Source organism: Liolophura sinensis, chromosome 13, assembly GCF_032854445.1.
Source record: "Liolophura sinensis isolate JHLJ2023 chromosome 13, CUHK_Ljap_v2, whole genome shotgun sequence".
NCBI lineage: Eukaryota > Metazoa > Mollusca > Polyplacophora > Chitonida > Chitonidae > Liolophura > Liolophura sinensis.
In genome coordinates this window covers 1,789,344-1,812,179 of record NC_088307.1, presented here as the reverse complement: position 1 = coordinate 1,812,179, position 22,836 = coordinate 1,789,344, and the positions used below count along the sequence as shown (strand labels likewise).

Sequence of the window (22,836 nt, the reverse complement as noted above, 5' to 3'; positions counted from 1 at the left end):
ATTCCCAGGAATATAATTGGCAAGTCTTCAAATAATGTAAATAATTTTCGAAGATGTAAACTCACTTTATACCACATATAATTATGCCATGCCCCAATTGCCACTCTGTACTGACTTATGTTATCCATGACATACCAGTAATAAATAAAGAGATAGCGAGTGACAGCACATGCACTAAAACCTTCACGTAAATACCCAGTTCCTCAGACAAACACATAATGAACTTTTTCAAGATTATTAAATGTAACTGTAACTGCTGATCCAAAATACCATTATTTCTTGGTAACAAAGTAACACAAAAAAAACATAATACTATACACAGCATGAGTTAGGTCAATACCTAAAGTATGGCATAACAAAGGGAGGGTTAATTTACTATGAGGATCTAAAATTAAACACAAATAAAACCACAGATTAAATTAGACCATCAATTCCCGCAGAGAGAACCTAGAGAGAAGAAACTCATCTTCATCAAAAGTTGATAAAGGAAACTGATAAATCTGATGTGGTGTGGTATTTACATTGGGTTTAGATGATCCTGACCTGAAGAGACATTAAGATGCCTGCATGACGCCGGAGCTTTCTACCAACAGAATGATCCATTTTAAAGTTCATTGGTCCAAAGCACGTGGTAATTTAAAATCTCGTGAGAGACCATATATTATCTAGGCTGAAAGCAAAAATAATGGTCTGTACATTATTATATAATTATTTGAGTAAATACCGTAATCTGAAACCCCTCTGTCCTGTAACATGAGCAAGGCTGGGTGGGGGAGGGGGGATGGCGGACATTAGTCAAACCATTTCCCGGAACAAAACAAGAGACTCGAATGAAGCCGGAAGTATGATGTGTATAGTATTTACAGCTGTGTTGTCTAGTTTAGTTTGTACACAGAAGTCCATGGGTAAGCAGGGACAGAAAGTGCTGTCCAAAGTTCTCATGTTCAACTGCTATAAGAGGGCGACATACTTATATGTCAGTACGGACTATCTATAAGGTATACACCAGCTCGGACTATCTGCAAGGTATACATTAACACAGACTCTCTGCAAGCTATACATCAGGACGGAATATTTGCAAGGTATACACGAACACAGACTATCTTCAAGGTATACATCAACACAGACTTTCTGCAAGGTATACACCAGCACGGACTATCTGCAAGCTATACATCAGAACAGACTATCTGCAAGGTATACATCTGCACAGACTATCTGCAAGGTATACATCAACACGGACTATTTGCAAGGTAAGACTTCCAATATCAGCGGGGGCCTCTTTTTAATTTAGAGTCTGAATACAATGTTAATAATGCTTATACATGTACTAATACATGTGGGGTCTTCGTGGTTCAGTTGGTTAGCTCGCTAGCGCAGCGTAATGACCCGGGAGCCTCTCACCAATGCGGTCGCTGTGAGTTCAAGTCCAGCTCATGCTGGTTTCCTCTCTTTCCGTATGTGGGAAGGTCTACCAGCAACCTGCGTATGGTCGTGGGTTTCCCCCGGGCTCTGTCCACTTTCTTCCAACATATTGGTGGCCGCGGTCGTATAAGTGAAATATTCTTCAGTACCGCGTATAGAACACCAATCAAATCAAATCCAATATCAGCCTTTTTTTAACCCAATTCTGCTTAAGATTTTGTGCTAGGGAGAGTGTAATTTGCTACTATTTAACCATTTACAGAAATAACAAATCTAACTCTTACGTATATTGACAAAAGGCTATATATATATAAATATAAGCGTCAAGTCCGACATTCCTATACCATTCGTAGTCCGTAAAGGGCGTTCCAAGTCGATAATGGCAAGATTCATTTCCACAACAACGTTTTAAAACCAACTTCCGAAGACAAAGGTATGTAAGAAATTATACAAATAAGAAATAAAGCCGGTAACACACAAGAGAGAAGCGGTCATTAGTTTTCAATGATATTTTACATGTCTTTCAGTTGTGACCCGTTGCCAGCACACTGCTGTCGCTCCAGTTTTCTCCCTATGCTGTGCGTCTTTTATATTGATAATCTATTCGGATTGTTTGGATTGTTCCATCGACTTCCATACGTCATATTCCCTCGTAACAAGATGGAAACGGGAGAGGGTGGAGATAAGAAAGGGGAAGGTGTAAGAAGTCCAAAGTCCAAGCTGTGTATATTGTCGCGTTACCATGTGTTTACTCATCACATAGAGGTAACACAGAAGAGTTGACTGATGTAGGATGTCGGTTTACTGTCACTCAGCTCAGACAATGTCCTATAATACAATGCGTTACACGTAATACGTGTATGTACAGTAACATGTTACATGTACACACTACACCCCGCTCTCCTTTCTTAAGCTTTAAAGAAAGTGATTTGCAGGTCAATCTGTACAACCACACTAGACTTTCAAGACGAATTCAGCTGCAAAGGACAATTCTTAAACATAATTTTAAAAGAACCTTCTTCCTTTAGAAGTCTTTACTATGTAAGAGCGTTTACCTACTGAACGCAACACAGTAGCTTTTGCCTGTTTTTGTTTTCTTATCATTCACCCGGAACGTCATTGGTTAACGGCTGGTATATTAATGTCTGTTTCCATGCATAGATCCACACGGTGAACCATGCTAGAATATAAGTTGTTGATAATAAAATATGTATGTCAGTTGCGCTTTGATTGTGACTGTTCATGTATCCAACGTGGCGATTTAATTCAACAAGATAAGTATACATCCTCTAGCCCCGGGTTCGACCACATACTAAAGCAATCCATCCGCCAAGAGAGCGGCCTTATTGCTTGACGGCTGGTATACGAATGTCTATTTCGAACTTAAGGCCCTCAAAATGTCAACGGTTCATTTTCACCTCCCTGCAAACCATGCCTTAACTGTACTAAATATACTGCAGCTAGATCGACCCAGTCACACACAGTCATAACGACGTTGTGAGACGAAATCATGCCTATGGTTTCAAGTCTGTTTCTAGGCATTAAGCATTAAATGAAGTTAAAGTTTAGTTCAGTTGTGTTTATAATTTATTTCTTTTGTTTGTTTTCAGGCAAAGCTAAGATAAAGTGTGTTTTCCTCTGTCTCTTGATGAGATAAGGATGTATGCGAAGACACAATTTACATCACTGGCAGCTACGTCGATCTTCGCGCTCGTAGTTAGCGTCTTAGCAACAATAAACGTTTTAGCCAGCCACTCGGGCAACCTACCAGTGAGTTATGCGCGGAGTCCGAGAAAAACCACAGATCTCCACAACGATGGCAAAAACTGGAATGAGTTCAGGAAAACCAAAAGTATCGGCACCAAGTATGTAAGCATGACACTAAATCCACTGTGCAATTTGACTGGTACCTTTCCATGCCCTTGTGCTGTATCATTAGGTGATGATGTCATTATAGACTGTTCGCACAGAAATCTAACATTTGTACCTAAAAACATCCCCCAGAATGTCACCGAGTTACTTCTCAGCTATAATAAGATTGAAACTCTTCCAAATGGTGTTTTTATGAGCTACCACTATCTACAATCACTGGACATCTCATACAACAACCTATCCTATTTGGGGTCAGGAGCGTTTGACGGATTACATCAACTGAGAACACTGCGTCTGGACGGAAATCCCTTCAAGATGTCCTACAAAACGTTTCCTGAGGACGTATTCGACTCTCTTAAGGGTCTTGTTTTGTTAAGCTTAAAGTCTAACTTATACGTTGATGACCCCGAGATTCAATACCCGGATGTTGCCTTGGGTAAACTCTCCTCACTGGAGACGCTTGTAATCAATGGATTGTCGAACAAGACATTTGGAGAAGGCGTTCGCAAAATGACATCACTTCAAACATTAGACCTTTCTTGGACACCTTCCTTTACATCCATATCTAAAGATACGTTCATCAACTTCTGTGATGTTCCTTTGAAGAATTTATTTCTTAGCCACTGTGATCTGAGGTGGATCCACAAAGAGGCTTTCACATATTTGCCAAACATCGACACTATTGACTACAGCTACAATAAGAACCTGGAGATTAAAGGGGTGAGGATGAGCTCGTATGGTCTCCAGAACTCTACAATCCGGAAAATCGTGATGCGACGGGTTCATGCACATCCATATTTGACTGTTGTTACGAAGGAGGACGTACAGTACATCACGAACACGAACCTTGAGGAATTGCACTTAGACAACAACACCATTGGCCAACTGGAGGAAGGTGTAATTCAGCTTTTGCCGTTATCAATCAAAGTGCTCCGCGCGTCATGGAACAATTTACAGACAAACACGAGGCAGATGCGTCACCTTTTACGGTTGAAAAGTATCACTGAAATCGATGCCAGTTACCAGGAAGTACCAGCGTTCGGTAGAACACCCAAGGTAGATCGTAAAATTCATTTTAGCGAAACATCGGCAGAATTGCGTAAAATTCGCCCCAACACTTCGAAAAACAAAAACGCAACAGAAAATCACGTGGACTTCGGCATAATTCTTCCTCCAAATTTATGGCTGGTAAACATCAGTGATACGTACAAACTGCGTTTCGCCATCCCGTATTTGGAATTTACCAGTTCAAGCCTCAGCCATTTGAATGCCGCTAATAACCTTTTGGAGAAATGGATAGGTCCCGTCAAAGGGTCAGAGACACTTCGTCATCTTGATCTAACGGGCAATAATTGCTACAAAGTTTCAGAGACGTTTTTTGCCTATGCGACAAATCTGGAAACATTGCTCATCGGAAACAACAGACTCGGAAGAGACTTCAGAGAGATCACGTTTCATAATCTCACTAAACTAAATCTCCTGGACATGAACCACAATCAACTTGAAACGGTTGGGCGCAACTTGTTCTCAAGACTAACAAACCTCACTTATCTGAACTTGTCCGGAAATTACCTTTCGAACTGGAGATCGAACATTTCCGGTCTAGTCAAACTTAGGAATCTAGATTTATCCAACAACAAACTAAAAGCTCTCCCTCTGTCATTATGTAGAGATCTTGATACTATCCAGCAATTCACCCCCATCCAAGTTGACATCCAGGGGAACCAACTTCAGTGCATCTGTGACACGGAGTATTTCATCGAGTGGTTAACACAAACCAAAGTTTACATCCGCAATTTAAACTCCACTTCCTGTACGTTGGAAAATGGCACAGTGTTATCTTTGTCAGGCAGCACATCCATTCTGAATCATCTTCAGCGGCACTGTCGATCTTACACTGTTCTAATTGGTGGATTATGCGCAGGTGTGGCTTTGTTCCTGATAGTGCTATTGGTTGGAATTGTCCGCCGACATCGCTGGAAACTCCGATACCTGTTCTACATGGCGACTAACTGGCGAAAGAGAACGGGTTACCAAAGACTGGACACCGTCGACCAGAATCCCTTTGGTTACGACGCTTTTGTGTCTTATGAAGACTCGGATAGAACCTTCATCCGTGAACAGGTTATTCCCCGTCTGGAAAGGGACGCTGGCTTAAAACTCTGTATAGACAAGAGAGATTTCCTACCTGGACTCTATGTTACTGACAACATTCTACACGCCATACAGAACAGCAGGAAAACCGTGATCTTCCTCTCTCGAAAGTTCCTAAAAAGCAAATGGTGTGTGTACGAGATGAACATGGCTTGGATGGAGGGGATTCATAGCGGCAGAGACGTACTGGTGATGGTTCTGACAGAGAAAATACCGACCAGTCAACTTTCCGCTGATATTGTAGACGTCATCCACAACCAGACGTACATGGAGATGACGAACAACAGGTACGGCGAGGCGCTCTTCTGGGAGAGACTTGCTTCGGCCATTAAGGCTAACTAACCCATCCGGGTGATGGAAATCCGGGACCAAAGTTTAGCCTCTGCTAAATTCAACAACATTTTGAGGTCTCTAAAAATGGGAGCCTTAGGGAATAGACCGCCAACCACATTCTAATTGCTTCCAATTTTGGTAATTCTGAGTTTTGAATCGAACTCTTTTTGGGACCTCGTGCTTGTGACATGAGACCTGGAATTCTTTGTGCTGTTTTTGTAGAGAGTGAAATATTTGCAGTGAACTAATTTCACCAGTTTTGTGTGACGAGGAGAAGCACATTGCCAAACAATGTCGACTGTTTTATTTTAATTCCTCAATAGCCCTTGACCCTAAAGGGAAAGACGTCTAGACGTCTGTCTAGAACAAAACTTTCTTCCAACTCCTGAAGCCCTGTCCTTAAATCAGTGGATACCTCAAACCTTTCAATTTTAGTAACTAAACATTGTACATATAGTGTATCGCGTGCACTCGTTTGCACATAGCCAGCACAATTTTGTCACATATTATCTGTCAGATATTTTCCAGGGGTACTCTTTAAAATTTATTTCTAGGTCTCGCGGTTTGGCCGCTATATTGGATTTTGTTTGAAACTTTTAAAACTCTTCTTCTTAAGAATCACTGCACCGATTGTTTTGAAATTTGATATGCAAGTAGACCGTTGGTAGTTACTAAAATTTACAAAAAAACATCGTTGACATCCGGTAAACACTTTGAAAGCTTGCCATTGGTCGAAGTTGTGACGTCACAAAAAGTTTTAAAACTTTTAATTTTGTGTAACGTATTTTGGTGTATTTTGAGCCGCTGATTAGGAATCTGCTTTTATTTTTTGCATATCCTTGTAACTTTTTGAGACATAGTCAAAAAAATCTAAATTTAGTTACGTAATTTCAATGACCTGTAATTCGCGAACTATGGGAGCTAGAAATGTGAAACTTGCACCAAATTGTAGCCCAAGAAATGCTTTTTCAGTGTTATGTGAACGAATTTGAGCTGATTGATAATTTTGTCGCTAGAAGCCTTTGAATGATAATACCGTTTTTTTGTTTAGAAAAAGATGTTAATCCAATTCTTTAACACGGAGTTAAACGGGAACCAGACTGGGTTTATAGCATTTCACCTGATGCTTCCGCTCCACTAACCATGATTTCCCGAAACGGTCGGACGATGATATACAGCTATGCTGTCGTGCGTTTTATGGCGTAAAATAACTCCCATATCATATAACCAAGGTGCCTCCGTGGCTCAGTTTCTAAGCGCGATAGCGCAGCGCAATGAGCCAGGAGCCTCTAGGCATTGCCGTCGCTGTGAGTTAAAATCCTGCTCATGCTGGCTTTCTCTCCGGCAGTACGTGAAAAGATTTGACAGCAACCTGCGGATGGTCGTGTGTTTCCCCTGGGCAGCACCCGGTTTCCTCCCACCATAATGCTGGCCGCCGTCGTTTAAGTAAAATATTCTTGAGTATAACGTAAAACATGAGTGAAATAAAGAAACCAATAAATACAACCAAGTATTTCGTCACATAGTAAAAATAGACATGAAGAGATAGGGCCCCCTTGCCTACAACCTCTGCTAACCCTTCAGTAAAACCTTCGCTGGCCGATCGAAAAACAAAGTATCCTATCTCTTTCCAAAACATTTTACAAAATTCTACATGAAATCTATCATTTCCAGGACTTTTGTCGTTTTTCATACTCTTCAAACATTCAGTCTTCTTCCATAGTTATTTGTCCTCTGTCTGACAAATGTCTGACAGTCTCCCAAGTTGTAATTTGTTTAGTTCCTGTAAGTGCTCTTTATATTCAGCCCTTTTATATAGTTTTGCATAGTAAAGTTTTTCTTCTTCTAGGATCTAAGATGTTTTATATATTTCATTTCCATCGTCTAGTGTCAATTTTGATAGAAGTTTATTAGTATTGTTACGACCCAAACTGTCTGTATTATAAAGAGATGGCTTGTTCGAAATACACGACAGTTTAGCCGCACAAAAAAGTAACCAAAACCAGCAGATTTTATTTTACAACAATTTATTAGCTTAACAAGAACAGATAATAAGACTTATACAAATACTAAAGTACTTAAGTTTAACAAGAAAGGGTAGCAGTATCTATACAAATACTAAAGTACTTACGGTGTCCAGTCCAAACGGACGCATATATTCCACAATATATATACCACACAGGCATAAATGCTCAGAGGCAAATTCACAAGAGGGAAAATCCACAGTATAACTGAGTGTATGACGAAATATACACAAAATTCCACAGATAGGGTCCGTGTACTAATAGGCACTGTGTATACAAGAGCACAAATTAAACACAAGTTCAGACTGAACAAGTGCTCGGTGGAGATAGGATATAACAAAGCCAGAGGCTATAAAGACACCAAAATTCAGCACAAATGGCCTACTAAAGTAATACACAGCAAAAGCATCCAAGCTCTCAATAATTCTCCTTTCTCCGTTCTCTGTTCTCCCCGTTTGACCTGCTTTCATAGGTCTTATATAGCCTGTTGGAATTGTCTAGAATAAGAAAATTCCTGAACACTTGATGTAAAGAAACAGGCACCGAACTGAGCGCATTCTGGAATATTCTAAGGTAGAGGCAGGCAGCAGGCGCTGAACTCAGCGTATGTAAACAGTGGCAAGCTAAATTTAGAAACTGACGGCAGTCGTGCACATAACAGTATAATTTTTCTTCTGTAACGAAAAAAACTGCTTCGATGTTTTTTCTCCACTTTTAATTGACTTTAATTTCATTCTAATCCTATTGCCTTCTAATTGTCTTTGTCTTATTCCCTCAAACTCTGATTTTAAAGCTGTTAACTTTTTCAATCGTGTATCTTCAACCTGTGAAACATTCGTCTATATCTCGGTTTCAATTTTTAAAAAAATATTTTGTTCGATTTCCTGTTCTGTAAACGTTTCTTTTCTGTTTTTCATTAATGAGTATTTAATGGTTTCTCCTCTTATTTTCATGAGTAAAACTTCACAGAAAAAAAGTTGATCGCTGAATGTTATATATAGATAGGATCTATGGATATCTAGGACATTTTTTCTGCAATATGACAGAGGAGTGTATTCGTCGATAATTTGCTTTATAGAACATTTTACTAGGTTAATGTATTTAAAATCTTTCAGAAGGGGAACAATATAGTTTCCAGTTACCCTTTAATCTGTCACAGTAACAAGTTTACATCTTAATGTAACAACCGCGAGGTCGCTTCGATATCCTGGAATAATTTCGGTTGTTGTGGACATATTAAGAATATCATTTGTAACAGGGAAAAATCTAATCTGGCTTGTTTTTAAGGATTTTTACCTCGCCAGGTATATTTTCTCTCTTGTGCATATGGTGCACGTCAGATATCCATTAGTCTTTTTCGAGCTCTAGGATTATTGGTTTTTAGGTTTTTTTGTATATTTATTTGGATCCATTACAAAATTCCAATCCCCATATATAATAAGAGCGGGATTTGCAATCTGATTAATTTTTTCCACGATTCCGTTATAAAAACTAGGTCTATCTTCATTTGGCCCATAAAGGCTGCATAGTGTTCCTTGAACATCATATATTAGTACGTTTAGGATAATATAGTTACCAGGGGAGTCTATATAAAGCATTATTAACATTGTGTTCAGAATTTGAATTAAAAAGAATTATTTCATCTCTTGCATGAGAGCTTAGAGGACTTATCCAGGCATCGATGTCCCATTCTCGCTTTATTTCATTCTTTAAGTGCTGCTATGATATAGGACAGTGATATACGAATCGCTTGTTTTCGTCCATTACCAAGCATATCCTCGGGTGTAGAGGGTAGACGATTGCATGTGATGTGCAGGACGTAAAAATGTAAACTGTTAAGTCAGTAAAATACTATTTTACTCCCTTACCAAGTATATTCAAGTGCATGCCGTTTTTGTGATAGACGATGAGCTTGTCAGTAGAAATGTATTGTTTCAGACTCCATTAGAAATTACATGTATGTGCATGGCTTTTAGTGATATTTATTTGGTGTTTTTGCGCCGTAGTCAACGGCCAGCATTATGGTAAGAGGAAACCGGCCAGAGCCTGGAGAAAACCCACGACCCACGACCGACTGCTGGCAGACCTTCCCACGTAGGGCCGGAAAGGAAGCCAGCATGAGCTAGGCAGGGCAATGTTGGGTTTTGTGTGGTAGACAATGGGTTTGTCAGTATACAAATATAATGCACGACTCTTGCGAGTCATTTCAGTACAGGCTACACTCACGTGTATAAAAATCAGCTGAAGTCGTCTAAAATGACATCAAATTATAAGAAATATTCTGTCTGAGCATAGCTTGTGGACTGTAAATCCAAGGCCCAGATAAGACTTGGAGACTACCTACAAGACAGAATCAAGTTCGTTCAGCAGATTTAGTCGAAAATGCTGCTTGGAACAAAGAGGCAAAATTCTTCTACTTAAAAAATAAAGATAAATAAACAAATAAAAAAATACAACAGGATAAAAACAAGACTTTAAAAATGGTACTTGCCGCTGCCTCGCTTGGCGTTCAGCACTGAGAAGTTAGAGCAACGGCAACACTTTGGAGGCATGGCGTCTACAATATACGCACAATATATGTACACACACCTAATGGCTCCTCGTCGTCATATGAGTGAAAAATGGTATGAAGTGAAACCCCAAGGATACATACACACACACACATACATACACTATATATAACTTTATTTCTTTATTTGATTGGTGTTTTACGCCATCGTACTCAAAAATATTTCACTTATACGAGGGCGGCCAGCATTGTGGTGAAAGTAAGCCGTTCAAAGCACTTTGGAACCCACGATGATCCGCAGGTTGCTCGAATGCCTTTCCACGTACGACCATGAGCATGAGCTGGACTTAAACTTAAACGACCGCATTGGGCTGCTGTTTTCTATGTGACAGCTGATTGTATTTGAATTGACATCTTTTATTCACTCATGTTTATTCACAAGGATTCGACCTCGCATGTAAAGTAGCGATGAACTGATACAAGATCAAAACTTTTAACGAACCAGCCAGCCGCGACTCCTTAATTCATTTAAAACTGCACCCTATTCGCCTAAAATTCATATAAGGTGACATCACGCTGCCGCGCGAGATTTGAATGTCATTTCATAGACTGGCGATCTCCTGTCTCTCCTATCACTGTGAAGACAATTCACGTCGAGATGTTGGATGACACGAGGTTACCATGACCCTGCTTTATTTGGGAGTTAGATGAATGGAAGAGCACTCAGAAAAAATCTAAAGTAGCCTCGTCCTATGCCTAGCTGTCCTGTGTCACATACTGATTTATTTTCACACAAAGAGCCTTCACGTGAGTATCAAGCACGTGATCACCAAGGTTACGCGAATCAAGGAAGTGGACAATTATTCAGTCACATGGGACGGTACTTGTCACCACGCACGTATGCATCCATATAAATCTAATACTAACTGCATAGTGTCATTTAGCTGAACCGGGATATCGGTAGAAACGAGTATGTACACTATATGCCATTATTTTATTTTATTTATTTATTTGATTGGTGTTTTATGCCGTACCCAAGAATATTTCACTTATACGACGGCGGCCAGCATTATGGTGGGTGGAAACCGGGCAGACCCTGGGGGAAACCCACCCATATGCCATTAAGCCAGACAGGGAAAATGATAGCGCAGAAAACCACTTATTATAAAATACTCACCGAGGACTCTTAGCAAACAGTCAAATAAAATAGCACGTGCTGTTTTATGTCATCATGGGCGTATAAACATTTACACTGTAATTTCCTCCACCGGAAAGATGTCGGATTAAAACAGGGCTCCTCGATGACGTGGGGCGGTCACATGCCCATCCCAAATCCACATGAGTTGGCCACAACTGAGTCTACCACAAAGATCGGTGTCAGCCGACTGACCAGAAATGCGTGTTAGAAAGAATATTTTAAAATTTCAGAAGTAACATCATTAATTGTAGATTGTAGATAAATATGTATTTATGAAATATGCTTTGGCTGCTCAGAATTGCCGTGTTAGTCTTAGTGTGTAGAGCTGCATATATGTACGTACATGTCTATTCAACTCCGCCAGAGGCAATTTAGAAACAGGATTACCTTCCCTTTCATGTTTTTATTAGATAGATAAATACTACGTCTCGAAAAAGGGGCCTGTGTACATAACAAAGGCATGGAAATAAACTGTCGCTGATCCATACCGAACACCCCTATAATGTTTTAGTTACCATCCTCTAGACCCTCGATGATAGTGGTAGCATACTCCTCAGAGTGATAGAAATAACGAACTCGGTGGCTCAGTCGGTCAGCGCACTAGCGCAGCGTAGTGACATAGAAGCCTCTCACCAATGTGGTCGCTGTGAGTTCAAGACCAGGTCATGCTGGCTTGCTCTCCGGCCGTAAGTGGGAAGGTCTTCCAGCAACCTGCAGATGGTCGTGGGTTTCCCCCGGGCTCTGCCCGGTTTCTACCCACCATAAAGCTGGCCGCCGTCGTATAAGTGAAATATTCTTGAGTACGGCGTAAAACACCAATCAAATAAATAAAAAAATTATAGCCATGGGCCTACATGAGACATTTGATTACCAATATGCATATTCCACTGAAATATGCCTATATTATTGCAAATGTCCGAAACATAATGTTTTATGCCAGCATCATTATATGTAGGCCGGCATTCTGACTGGCCTGCACCTGGATATGTTATCGTAAAATGTACGAAATATTGTGTTCAAAGCGAACTTAAATGTTAACACTGAGCAATCAGTTAGATCGCAATATATTATCTGCATGTAGTTACTATAACACTCATAAGTATCGAATATCAACGCCATTCATCACTTGTGTATAACATAACCATCACATTTAATAACATGTATAAAACTGTTCTTAGTACATAACTAAGTAAAACTGTGACTCGTGCGGACAAAAGGAACGTATTCTCGCCACTGTCTGTGCACAAAATCATCTGCACTCATTACTACGTGTTACCTGAACCATAATGCGCTATCCTCTCTTACGTAGCTTGAAGCCACCCTCACCAAAGTGAAGCGAATGTCATTTACGAACTTTCTTGGGCAAATAGAGTAACTATTTTAATTGACCTGAGCGTGGTTTTATTTCTTCTTTCACACATCAGAAAGCTGTTAAAAGTATTCACTGAGAGGCGCTTCTGTTCATATCCCCTATACACATAGGTAGCGCTGTCAACATACACGGATCAAAGTACAAATCTAGTAACACATTTTCTTTGTGGCATTCGCGGTTTATGATTAACATTTCACCTTGCTTATCAAGGAAATGTCTTTTGCGTGGTCCTTTGGATATCTCATACCAACATTACCGTACTTAAAACATGTGGCCAAAGCAGGCCTCACCAAAATGAGGTGGTGAAATTTGTGGCCCGAGTGGCCACACTGGATGGCCACATTCCCAATAAAGCGCTTTAATCCCAGGTTTCTGACACCATTCTGTTTTTGAGACGAAACACAAATTTACTGACGTATATCCTCAATGTAATTAAACAACTTATGAAAATATGGAGGCCATTTTATCCGATACGATCGATTGGAATACAAATAAAGAAGTTAGGTAATTCACCGAGCTGGTATGCCCTAAGTATTGTGTGTGTTTACATTCACGCCGAATTACGTAAAACTCCAACTCGTCGGAACTAGACCATATCTCTGGCCACTATATGTGCACAGAATCACCTGCACTCTTTCTACATGTCCGCGTTTTATCTGAACCATAATGCTTTACATACTCTTACGTATCTTGAAAAAACCCTCACAAAAGTGAAGCGAATGTCATTAACGGCATGCTTGGTGAAATATAGTAACTATCTTATTTTAAGTCAACCTGCTGTTTTTCTCTCTCTCGTCAGAATGCTATCAATGGAAAGTATCTATTACTTTCGTAGTCCCTACACACATGGGTAAGACTGTCAACTTACACCCACCAAAGTAAAAATCTAGCAGCACATTTTTTGTGACATTCACGGTTTCCAAAAACAACATTTCACGAGACTGATGTCGTTTCCTGTTGGATAAGAAAATGAATTTTGCGTGGCCCTTCGGATATCTCATTCCAACATCACCGCACTTAAAACACGTGGCCAAAGCATGCCTCTAAAGTGAGGCGGTGAAATTTGTGGCCCGAGTTATGTTAGAATAGCTAATGTATCATGGTTTAGGTAACACACGGACATGTAGAAATAAGAGCAGGTGTCTTTGTGTACAGATGGGGGCGAGAAATGTTGTTTTGCCCCGACCAGTCACAGATTTACATTCTCGAGTTTGTAAACTTAGGCCTCAATCAGTTGTATTTTGCTAACAAATCTCTTGGACAAGTGGATCGGTCCCGTCAAAGGTTTGGATAATGTACGATACCTTTACCTAACAGGCAACAATTGCTTCAAAGTTTCAGAGACGTTTTTGCCCATGCGACCAACCTGGAAACATTGCTCATTGGTGAAAACAGATTCGGAAAGAACTTTAGCAAGAACATGTTTTATAATCTTACCAAACTGAAAATGAACGACATTCAACTAGAATATGTTGGGCCCAACTTGTTCTCAAGTCTAACAAACCTCACTTATCTAAACTTGTCCGGAAATTACCTTTCGAACTGGAAAGCGAACATTTCCGGTCTAGTCAAGCTTAGGCATCTAGATTTGTCCAAAAACAAACTAAAAGCTCTCCATCTGTCATTATGTAGAGATCTTGATACTATCCAGCAATTCTCTCCCATCCAAGTTGACATCCAGGGGAACCAACTTCAGTGCATCTGTGACACGGAGAATTTCATCGAGTGGTTAACACTAACCAAAGTTGACATCCGCAATTTAAACTCCACCTCCTGTACGTTGGAAAATGGCACAGTGGTGTCTTTGTCAGGCAGCACATCCATTCTGAATCATCTTCAGCGGCACTGTCGATCTTACACTGTTCTAATTGGTGGATTATGCGCATGTCTGGCTTTGTTCCTGATAGTGCTGCTGGTTGGAATTGTCCGCCGACATCGCTGGAAACTACGTTATCTGTTCTACATGGCGACTAACTGGCGAAAGAGATCGGGTTACCAAAGACTGGACACCGCCGAAGAGAATCCATTTGGTTACGACGCTTTTGTGTCTTATGAAGACTCGGATCGAACCTTCATCCGTGAACAGGTTATTCCCCGTCTGGAAAGGGACGCTGGCTTAAAACTCTGTATAGACAAGAGAGATTTCCTACCTGGACTCTATTTTACTGACAACATTCTACACGCCATACAGAACAGCAGGAAAACCGTGATCTTCCTCTCTCGAAAGTTCCTAAAAAGCAAATGGTGTGTGTACGAGATGAACATGGCTTGGATGGAGGGGATTCATAGCGGCAGAGACGTACTGGTGATGGTTCTGACAGAGAAAATACCGACCAGTCAACTTTCCGCTGATAATGTAGACGTCATCCACAACCAGACGTACATGGAGATGACGAACAACAGGTACGGCGAGGCGCTCTTCTGGGAAAGACTTGCTTCGGCCATTAAGGCTAACTAACCCATCCTGGTTATGGAAATCCGGGACCAAAGTTTAGCCTCTGCTAAATTCAACAACATTTTGAGGTCTCTAAAAATGGGAGCCTTAGGGAATAGACGCCAACCATATTCTAATTGCTTCCATTTTTTGTAATTCTGAGTTTTGAAACGAACTCTTTTTGGGACCTCGTGCTTGTGACATGAGACCTGGAATTCTTTGTGCTGTTTTTGTAGGGAGTGAAATATTTGCAGTGAACTAATTTCACCAGTTTTGTGTGACGAGGAGAAGCACATTGCGAAACAATGCCGACTGTTTTATTTTAATCCTCAACAACCCTTGCCCCTAAACGGAAAGACGAAGACGTCTGTCTAGAACAAAACTTTCTTCCAACTCCTGAAGCCCTGTGCTTAAATCAGTGGATACCACAAACCTTTCAATTTTAGTAACTAAACATTGTACATATAGTGTATCGCGTGCGCTCGTTTGCACATAGCCAGCTTTTTGCTCACATGTATAAAATGGGGAAATTTTAGCAAACTCATGCTTGTAATCTGTTTTATAAATCAACGCCGGGAAATGTGCTGCATTTTTGCAGTTTGAATTGTGTTAACTTTGTGCAGGTAATGGTGGTTTGGCTATATTTAGGGATTCCGTTCTCCAGAAGGGGATACCTAATGTATTCGTTCTGTTTTTTCTTCTTCTTACTTTTTTACGTGACGTCACGAAAAGTTTCGAAACTTTAACTTTGTGTAACGTATTCTGGTGTATTTTGAGCCGCTGATTCCGAATCTGCTTTTATTTTTTGCATATCCTTGTAACTTTTTGAGATATAGTCAAAAAACTTAATTTAGTTACGTAATTTCAATAACCTTGTAACTCGAGAACTATAGGAACTGTACTTGCACCAAATTGTAGCCCAAGACATGTTCATTGAGCAAAATTGGAACGGATTTGAGCTACGATCACTGGAAGCGTTTAAATGACAACACCGGTTTTTTGTTTAGAAAAAGATGGTAATCCTATTGCTTTAACACGAAGTTAAACGGGAACTGGTCTGGGTTTATAGTATTTCACCTGATGCTTTCCGCTCCACTGTCCATGATTTCCCGAAACGGTTGGACGATGATATACAGCTGTGCTGTCCTGCATTTAGTGGCGTAGAATGATAACTACAACAGCAAACGACGTGGACCTCTAAAAGTTAGCTTTCGTTTGCGCACACCTTGTGTCTTTTACTGTACCCCAGCCAGGCCACGGTGATTGACAGATATCGACACGGTCTAGGTGTTCGCTTTCTGACAACGACCGAGGTAGTAGTAGAGCAGTCAGTCTGCGCATGGCAGGTCGTGGTTTGAGAAGTGGGAGTATAAACTTGCTGTTACATGGGCCGTGTATTATTGGGTGGAGAAAACGCCCTCGATCCGATCCAGGATCCCGGCTTATTATCTGCTCGCATATCCATTCTAGTTATTATCGTATTTGAATGTTGTCTAGCGCTATACAGAATTATATTTCATTTATAGGGCATGTTTCATTAACGGCCAGCAGGCTTGTAAGATGAGGAAATCAAAGTGCCCCCCACTCCGCGTCACTTCTTTTTTGCATCAGTTAGTAGACTATTTTGTCATCAAGGAGAAATAAGGTTGTTAAGGTATAAACCAATGTGTCTAAGTACACGTTTTCGAAAAATTTCCGAAACATAGCCCATTCTTTGTTGAATTGAGGTTCTCTTGCCGAAAGTGTTGGAATTTTTAATGCTTCTGCAAATTTTACTACATTTAGCATACGTATACCCCTATATTCGTAATTTTGTGTAGGTTCTGACCTCTTTATACGATCAAATACATCATTCCACAAAAACTTATACAGCAAGACATTGATAGCTTTGACAATTGCATCCGGAGGGTTTAGCGGGCAGATGTATAAGTTTGGACAATGCAATGGAATTAATTACTGTTATTTTTCCTAATAAAAATAAATTTCTTATTTTTCATTTCTGTTTCATTTTCAGATTTTCTAGTCTTGTTAAATAGTTTACTTTCCCCATATTATTAAAATCTGTTGTTGAAAAAAGTTATTCCTAACATGTTGAAATCTGTTGCCCAATCTAATTTTATAGTTTGACAGTTCTTCATTTGTGAGGCAGAGAGGCATCCAATCCAAACAGCTTTGGTTTTCTCAAGGTTAAGTTCTAAGCCTGGGTAGATGTAAAAAGGATCCAAAGTTTCTAACGTTACTTTTAAGGACCCTTCTGATCAGTCAAAGATTAGTTGGATGTCATCGGTATATTGACTTAGCCTACACTTGATATTGTTAATTGATATACCTTTAATATTGCTATTATCCCACATCGTATAACCAAGGGGGCCTCCGTGGCTCAGTTTCTTAGCGCGATAGCGCAGCGCAATGACCCAGGAGCCTCTCACCAATGCGATCGCTGTGAGATCAAGCCCAGCTCATGCTGGCTTTCCCTCGGCAGTACGTGAGAAGATCTGACAGCAACCTGCGGATGGTCGTGTGTTTCCCCTGGGCTGCATCCAGTTTCCTTCCACCATAATACTGGGCCGCCGTCGTTTAAGTGAAATGTTCTTGAGTATAGCGTAAAACACCAATGAAATAAAGAAACCAATAAATACATCCATGTATTTCGGCACATAGTAAAAAGTATACATGGAGAGATAGGGGTCCCCATGCCTACAACCTCTGCTAACCCTTCAGTAAAACCTTCGCTGGCCGATCGAAAAACAAAGTATCCTATCTCTTTCCGAAACATTTTATAAAAATCTACATGAAATCCATCATTTCCAGGACTTTTGTCGCTTTTTCATACTCTTCAAACATTCAGCCTTTTCTACCATAGTTATTTGTCCTTCTAGTGCTTGCGCATCGATGTCTGACAGTCTCCCAAGTTGTAATTTGTTTAGGCCCTGTAAGTGCTCATTTTATTCAGCCCTTTAATATAGTTTTGCATAGTAGAGATTTTGTTTTTCTAGGATCTCGGATTTTTTTTTACATATTTCACCTCCATCGTCTAGTGTCAATTTTGATAGAAGTTTATTAGTATAATTTCTCTTCTCTAACAAAAAAAAAACTACTTCGATGGTTTTTCTCCACTTTAAATTGATTTTAATTTCGTTCTAGCCTTAATGCCTTCTAATTGTCTTTATCTTATTTCCTCAAACTCCGATTTTAAAGCTGTTATCTTTTCCAATCGTGTATCGTCAACCTGTGAAAATTCGTCTATATCTCGTTTTCAATATTTTAAAATTTTTTTTTCGATTTCCTTTTCTGTAAACGTTTCTTTTCTGTTTTTTTATTGATGAGTATTTAATGGTTTCTCCCTCTTATTTTCATGAGTAAAACTTCAAGGAAAAGAAGCTGATCGCTGAAGGTTATATCTAGATAGGATGTATAGATATTTATGATATTTATTTTTTCTACAATATGACAGAGTAGTGTATTCGTCGATAATTTGCCTGATAGAAAATTTTACTAGGTTAATGTATTTAAAATCTTTCAGAAGGGGAACAATATAGTTTCCAGTTACCCTTTAATCTGTCACAGTAACAAGTTTACATCTTAATGTAACAACCGCGTGGTCGCTTCGATATCCTGGAATAATTTCGGTTGTTGTGGACATATTAAAAATATCATTTGTAACAGTGAAAAATCCAATCTGGCCTGTTTTTACGGATTTTTAGGTCGCCAGGTATATTTTCCTCTTTAGTTCATGTGGTGCACGTCAGATATCCACAAATTCTTGTTCCTGGATAATATCCATTACTCTTTTTCGGGCTCCAGGATTATTGGTATTTATGTACTTTTTGTATCTTTATATTTGGATCCATTACAAAATTCCGATCCTCAAATATAATAAGGCCGGAATTTTTACCCCGATCTCCACATATAACAAGGTCGGAATTTTTACCCCGATCTCCACATATAACAAGGCCGGAATTTTGACCCCGATCTCCACATATAATAAGGCCGAAATTTTTACCCCGATCTCCACATATAACAAGGCCGGAATTTTTACCCCGATCTCCACATATAACAAGGCCGGAATTTTTACCCCGATCCCCACATATAATAAGAGCGGAATTTGCAATCTGATTAATTTTTTCCACGATTCCATTATAAAAACTAGGTCTATCTTCATTTGGCCCATAAAGGCTGCATTGTGTTACTGGTACGTCATGTATTAGTACGTCTAGGATAATATATTTACCAGGGGAATCTGTGTAAGCATTTTTAACATTCTATTGAGAATTTAAATTAAAAAGAATTATTACATCTCTTGGATGACATCTCTTGCATGACATCTCTTGGGAACATATCCAGTCATATCCAGAAACTGACAAGATTTTGTATACATACATCTGATGACTCCTCGTCGTCATATGACCGAAAAATGGTATGACGTGAAATTCCTAAGGATACATACATGCATACACACATACACGCATACACACACGCATACATACATACATACACACTCGCAAACATACATACATACACACACGCATACATACATACATACATACAAAAATACATACATACACACGCACGCACGCACGCACGCACGCGTGTATGTATGTGCGTGCGTGCGTGTATGCATGCATGCATGCATGCATACATACATACATACATACATACATACATACATACATACATACGCACCCACACACGCACGCGCGCATGCATACATACATACATACATACATACATACATACATACATACATACATACATACATACATACATACATACATACATATACAATTTATAACTTTATTTGTTGGTTTATTTGATTTTTTGTTACGCCGTCATACTCAAGAATATTTCCCTTATACGGCATTGTGGCGGAAAGGCGTTCAGAGCACCTTGAAACTCACGATTATCTGCAGGTTGCTGGAAGATCTTTCTACGTACGACCGCAGAGGAAGCCAGTATGAGCTTGACTCACAGTGATCGCATTGGTGAGAAGCTGCTGTTTTCCCTGTGACAGCTGACTGTATTCGAATTGTTTAACTATGCTGCAGGTGAGGCTGCAATTAAATATTAAATAAAACATTTTTAAGTTTGTTAAGTAAGTCTGTATGTTATGTGATTTTTGAAATTAGCTGCAGTTTTGTTTATTTTCCCTAGATTTTGGATGTTATCATTGTTATGTCGAAAGACAATTGTTTCCTGGTTTCAGATGTGGCGTCCTATTCATTTATCCAATTCATTCATTCATTCATTCATTCATTCATTCATTCATTCATTCATTCATTCATTCATTCATTCATTCATTCATTCATTCGTTCATTTATTTATTAATTCGTTCATTGAAAGATTCCACCTCGTCAGATGAGATTAAATCGCAGAGACTTACCCTCTGGCGTAGACAGATACTGTCTTTCGAGAAGTTCGCATCCGAAGTTTTTCGACGCCAGTGAATTGTGAACTGATGGAGGTGTCTCGCCACAAGCTGTCATTCCTCTGGTGTTCTGGCAATTCTTTGTAACAGCTTTACCAACGCTCTACCGATGACAATGCAGTCTGTCCACTTTTTTCTCAGAAGACTGACACAAAACTCGCTCTTGCGTTGACGCAGGATTCTTAGTGACGGATTCTCGTGGTCAGTGATCACTCTCAGAAATGTAAACACCACAGTCGGGATGGTTCCAGGGTTTTTGTACAAACAAATTCTGTTTTCTGTGAATAAATCCAACATGGCTTCAGCCAGCCAAACATTCTTCTGTGTGATGTCTCTACCTGCAAGCTGCGCCTCAGCAGAGAATGACAAACACTCTCAGCATTGCAACCGTCATTTTTTTACGAGCACTTTGCAAAACCAAACAATCTGGTGCCGCGTTGAATCCAGAAGCTTTTGCCATTTTCCGAGGATCAACTGGTTACTCCTGGCAGCACGAGACCAAGCATGTCTCTGGTAACTAGGGTCAGATCCCTGCAAGTTCTTGGAGGTTGTTGAGGATCGGTTAAAATGGAATAGAACAGACCAAGTGTTATTTCTTCATGCTGCTGAGATGCTTTGCCAACGAATGCGCGTCATTAACCTTACGTTCAGAGAAGCCCTGTGATCAGGTTGGACACCACATTGTAGTGGCGCTCCGGTCGTTCGTCTAACTCATCTTAACACAAAAACCTTAAAATGTTACTTCTGATGCCATTGCATAAGTTCATCTGATAAGGAAATAATCAAACCTCGAAAAAAATGGCAACATATGGTGGATGAATCAATCAAAATCAAGCAAACTGTGTAAATCGCAAAATGCTTAACTTTGGGTGAAATACGGTATTTGCCTTCCCATGTCTATATATAATTATAGTTGATTTATTTTTGACTTTTTTTTTTAGTAAAACTGTAAAACTGAATATAATCCAAATCAAAGTGTTATATGTTATTTTGTCACTGACACTTGCCTGGAGTAAGGCGTAACTTATCTTGGATTAAATTAGAAACTTTTGCATGAATATATTTACATGTACTTATTAATTTGATTGACGTTTAACAATGTTTTTGGGAGGGGCGGGTGAAGAAGGCTGTTCCAAGCAAAAGGGCTGTGCACAAACCGTAAATTCTTGATTTATTTATTTTAATTGGTTTTTTAAGCCATACACAGGAATATATCAATTTATGACAATCATCAACATCATGGTGGGAGGAAACCAGCTTGTCTTCCAACCACATGGTTTGACACTTTATATATGGCAAGTCGCGTATGTCAGCACTTTCTGAGGGGACAACTGTGTTGACACATGAATTCGGTGAATGTGTGTTCTTGTAGTATTGCCTGCAGTTCTCTCCGGGTTTAGCGATTGAAAATTATTGTATCAATTTGCAATGTTTTTGAGGCTGTTTAGATTTGTGTTTTCGCTTTCTTCATTGGTATGCTTAGGCTATCATAGCAGCTAGAGTTAGTGTAAATCTTGTGAAATTTCACAGCGCATTCTGATAACAGACAACAGGAAGTAGATTTAAACCATGTCCTGTGGAGTCCACTGAGCTGGGCGGAAAATTGTGCATCTGAAACCGGGCGAATTCGTATACACAATGTCACTATGAAAGGTTTAAGAATAAGAACATGTTGGCACCTGATGCTGCGGTTTATTTTTTATTGAATAGAATGTACCCATAAAATTATCATTTTAAAAACACACCATGAAGAAATTTAGGGCAGGGCACAGGGCACAGATATTTTTAGGGCCAGGAGACTATCTCTGAAACTGGGTGAATTCCTAAATACTGCGGTACTATGAAAGGTCTACCAAAAGCAACATGTCAGAACACAATATCGCCCTAAAACCACACGATGGAATTTAGGACAGGGATCAAGGGGATAGGTATTTTTAGGGGCAGGGTGGCAAATTGAATGGCATGGCAAATTGCCCCGGAAAAAAGTCTAGCTAGTTAGTTTGAATAAAGCATATCCAAATTCTCAGCTTCCTCTCCCATTTTTTTTCAGAATCAAAAATTTATATTTGGAGACATTTGAGGGAAAAAAATTC

The 22,836-nt window shown here is 39.7% G+C and overlaps 1 protein-coding gene across 1 annotated transcript; it reads left to right on the top strand.

Moving 5' to 3' along the window:
• The first annotated feature begins 900 nt into the window (after positions 1–900).
• On the top strand, positions 901–15,342 carry LOC135480384 (toll-like receptor 4). The gene is made up of 3 exons (XM_064760211.1): positions 901–1,250; positions 3,033–5,781; positions 14,536–15,342. The coding sequence occupies exons 2-3, from the start codon at positions 3,082–3,084 to the stop codon at positions 15,340–15,342; spliced, it is 3,507 nt and encodes a 1,168-aa protein (XP_064616281.1). The 5' UTR covers positions 901–1,250; positions 3,033–3,081.
• The last annotated feature ends 7,494 nt before the right edge of the window (positions 15,343–22,836 follow it).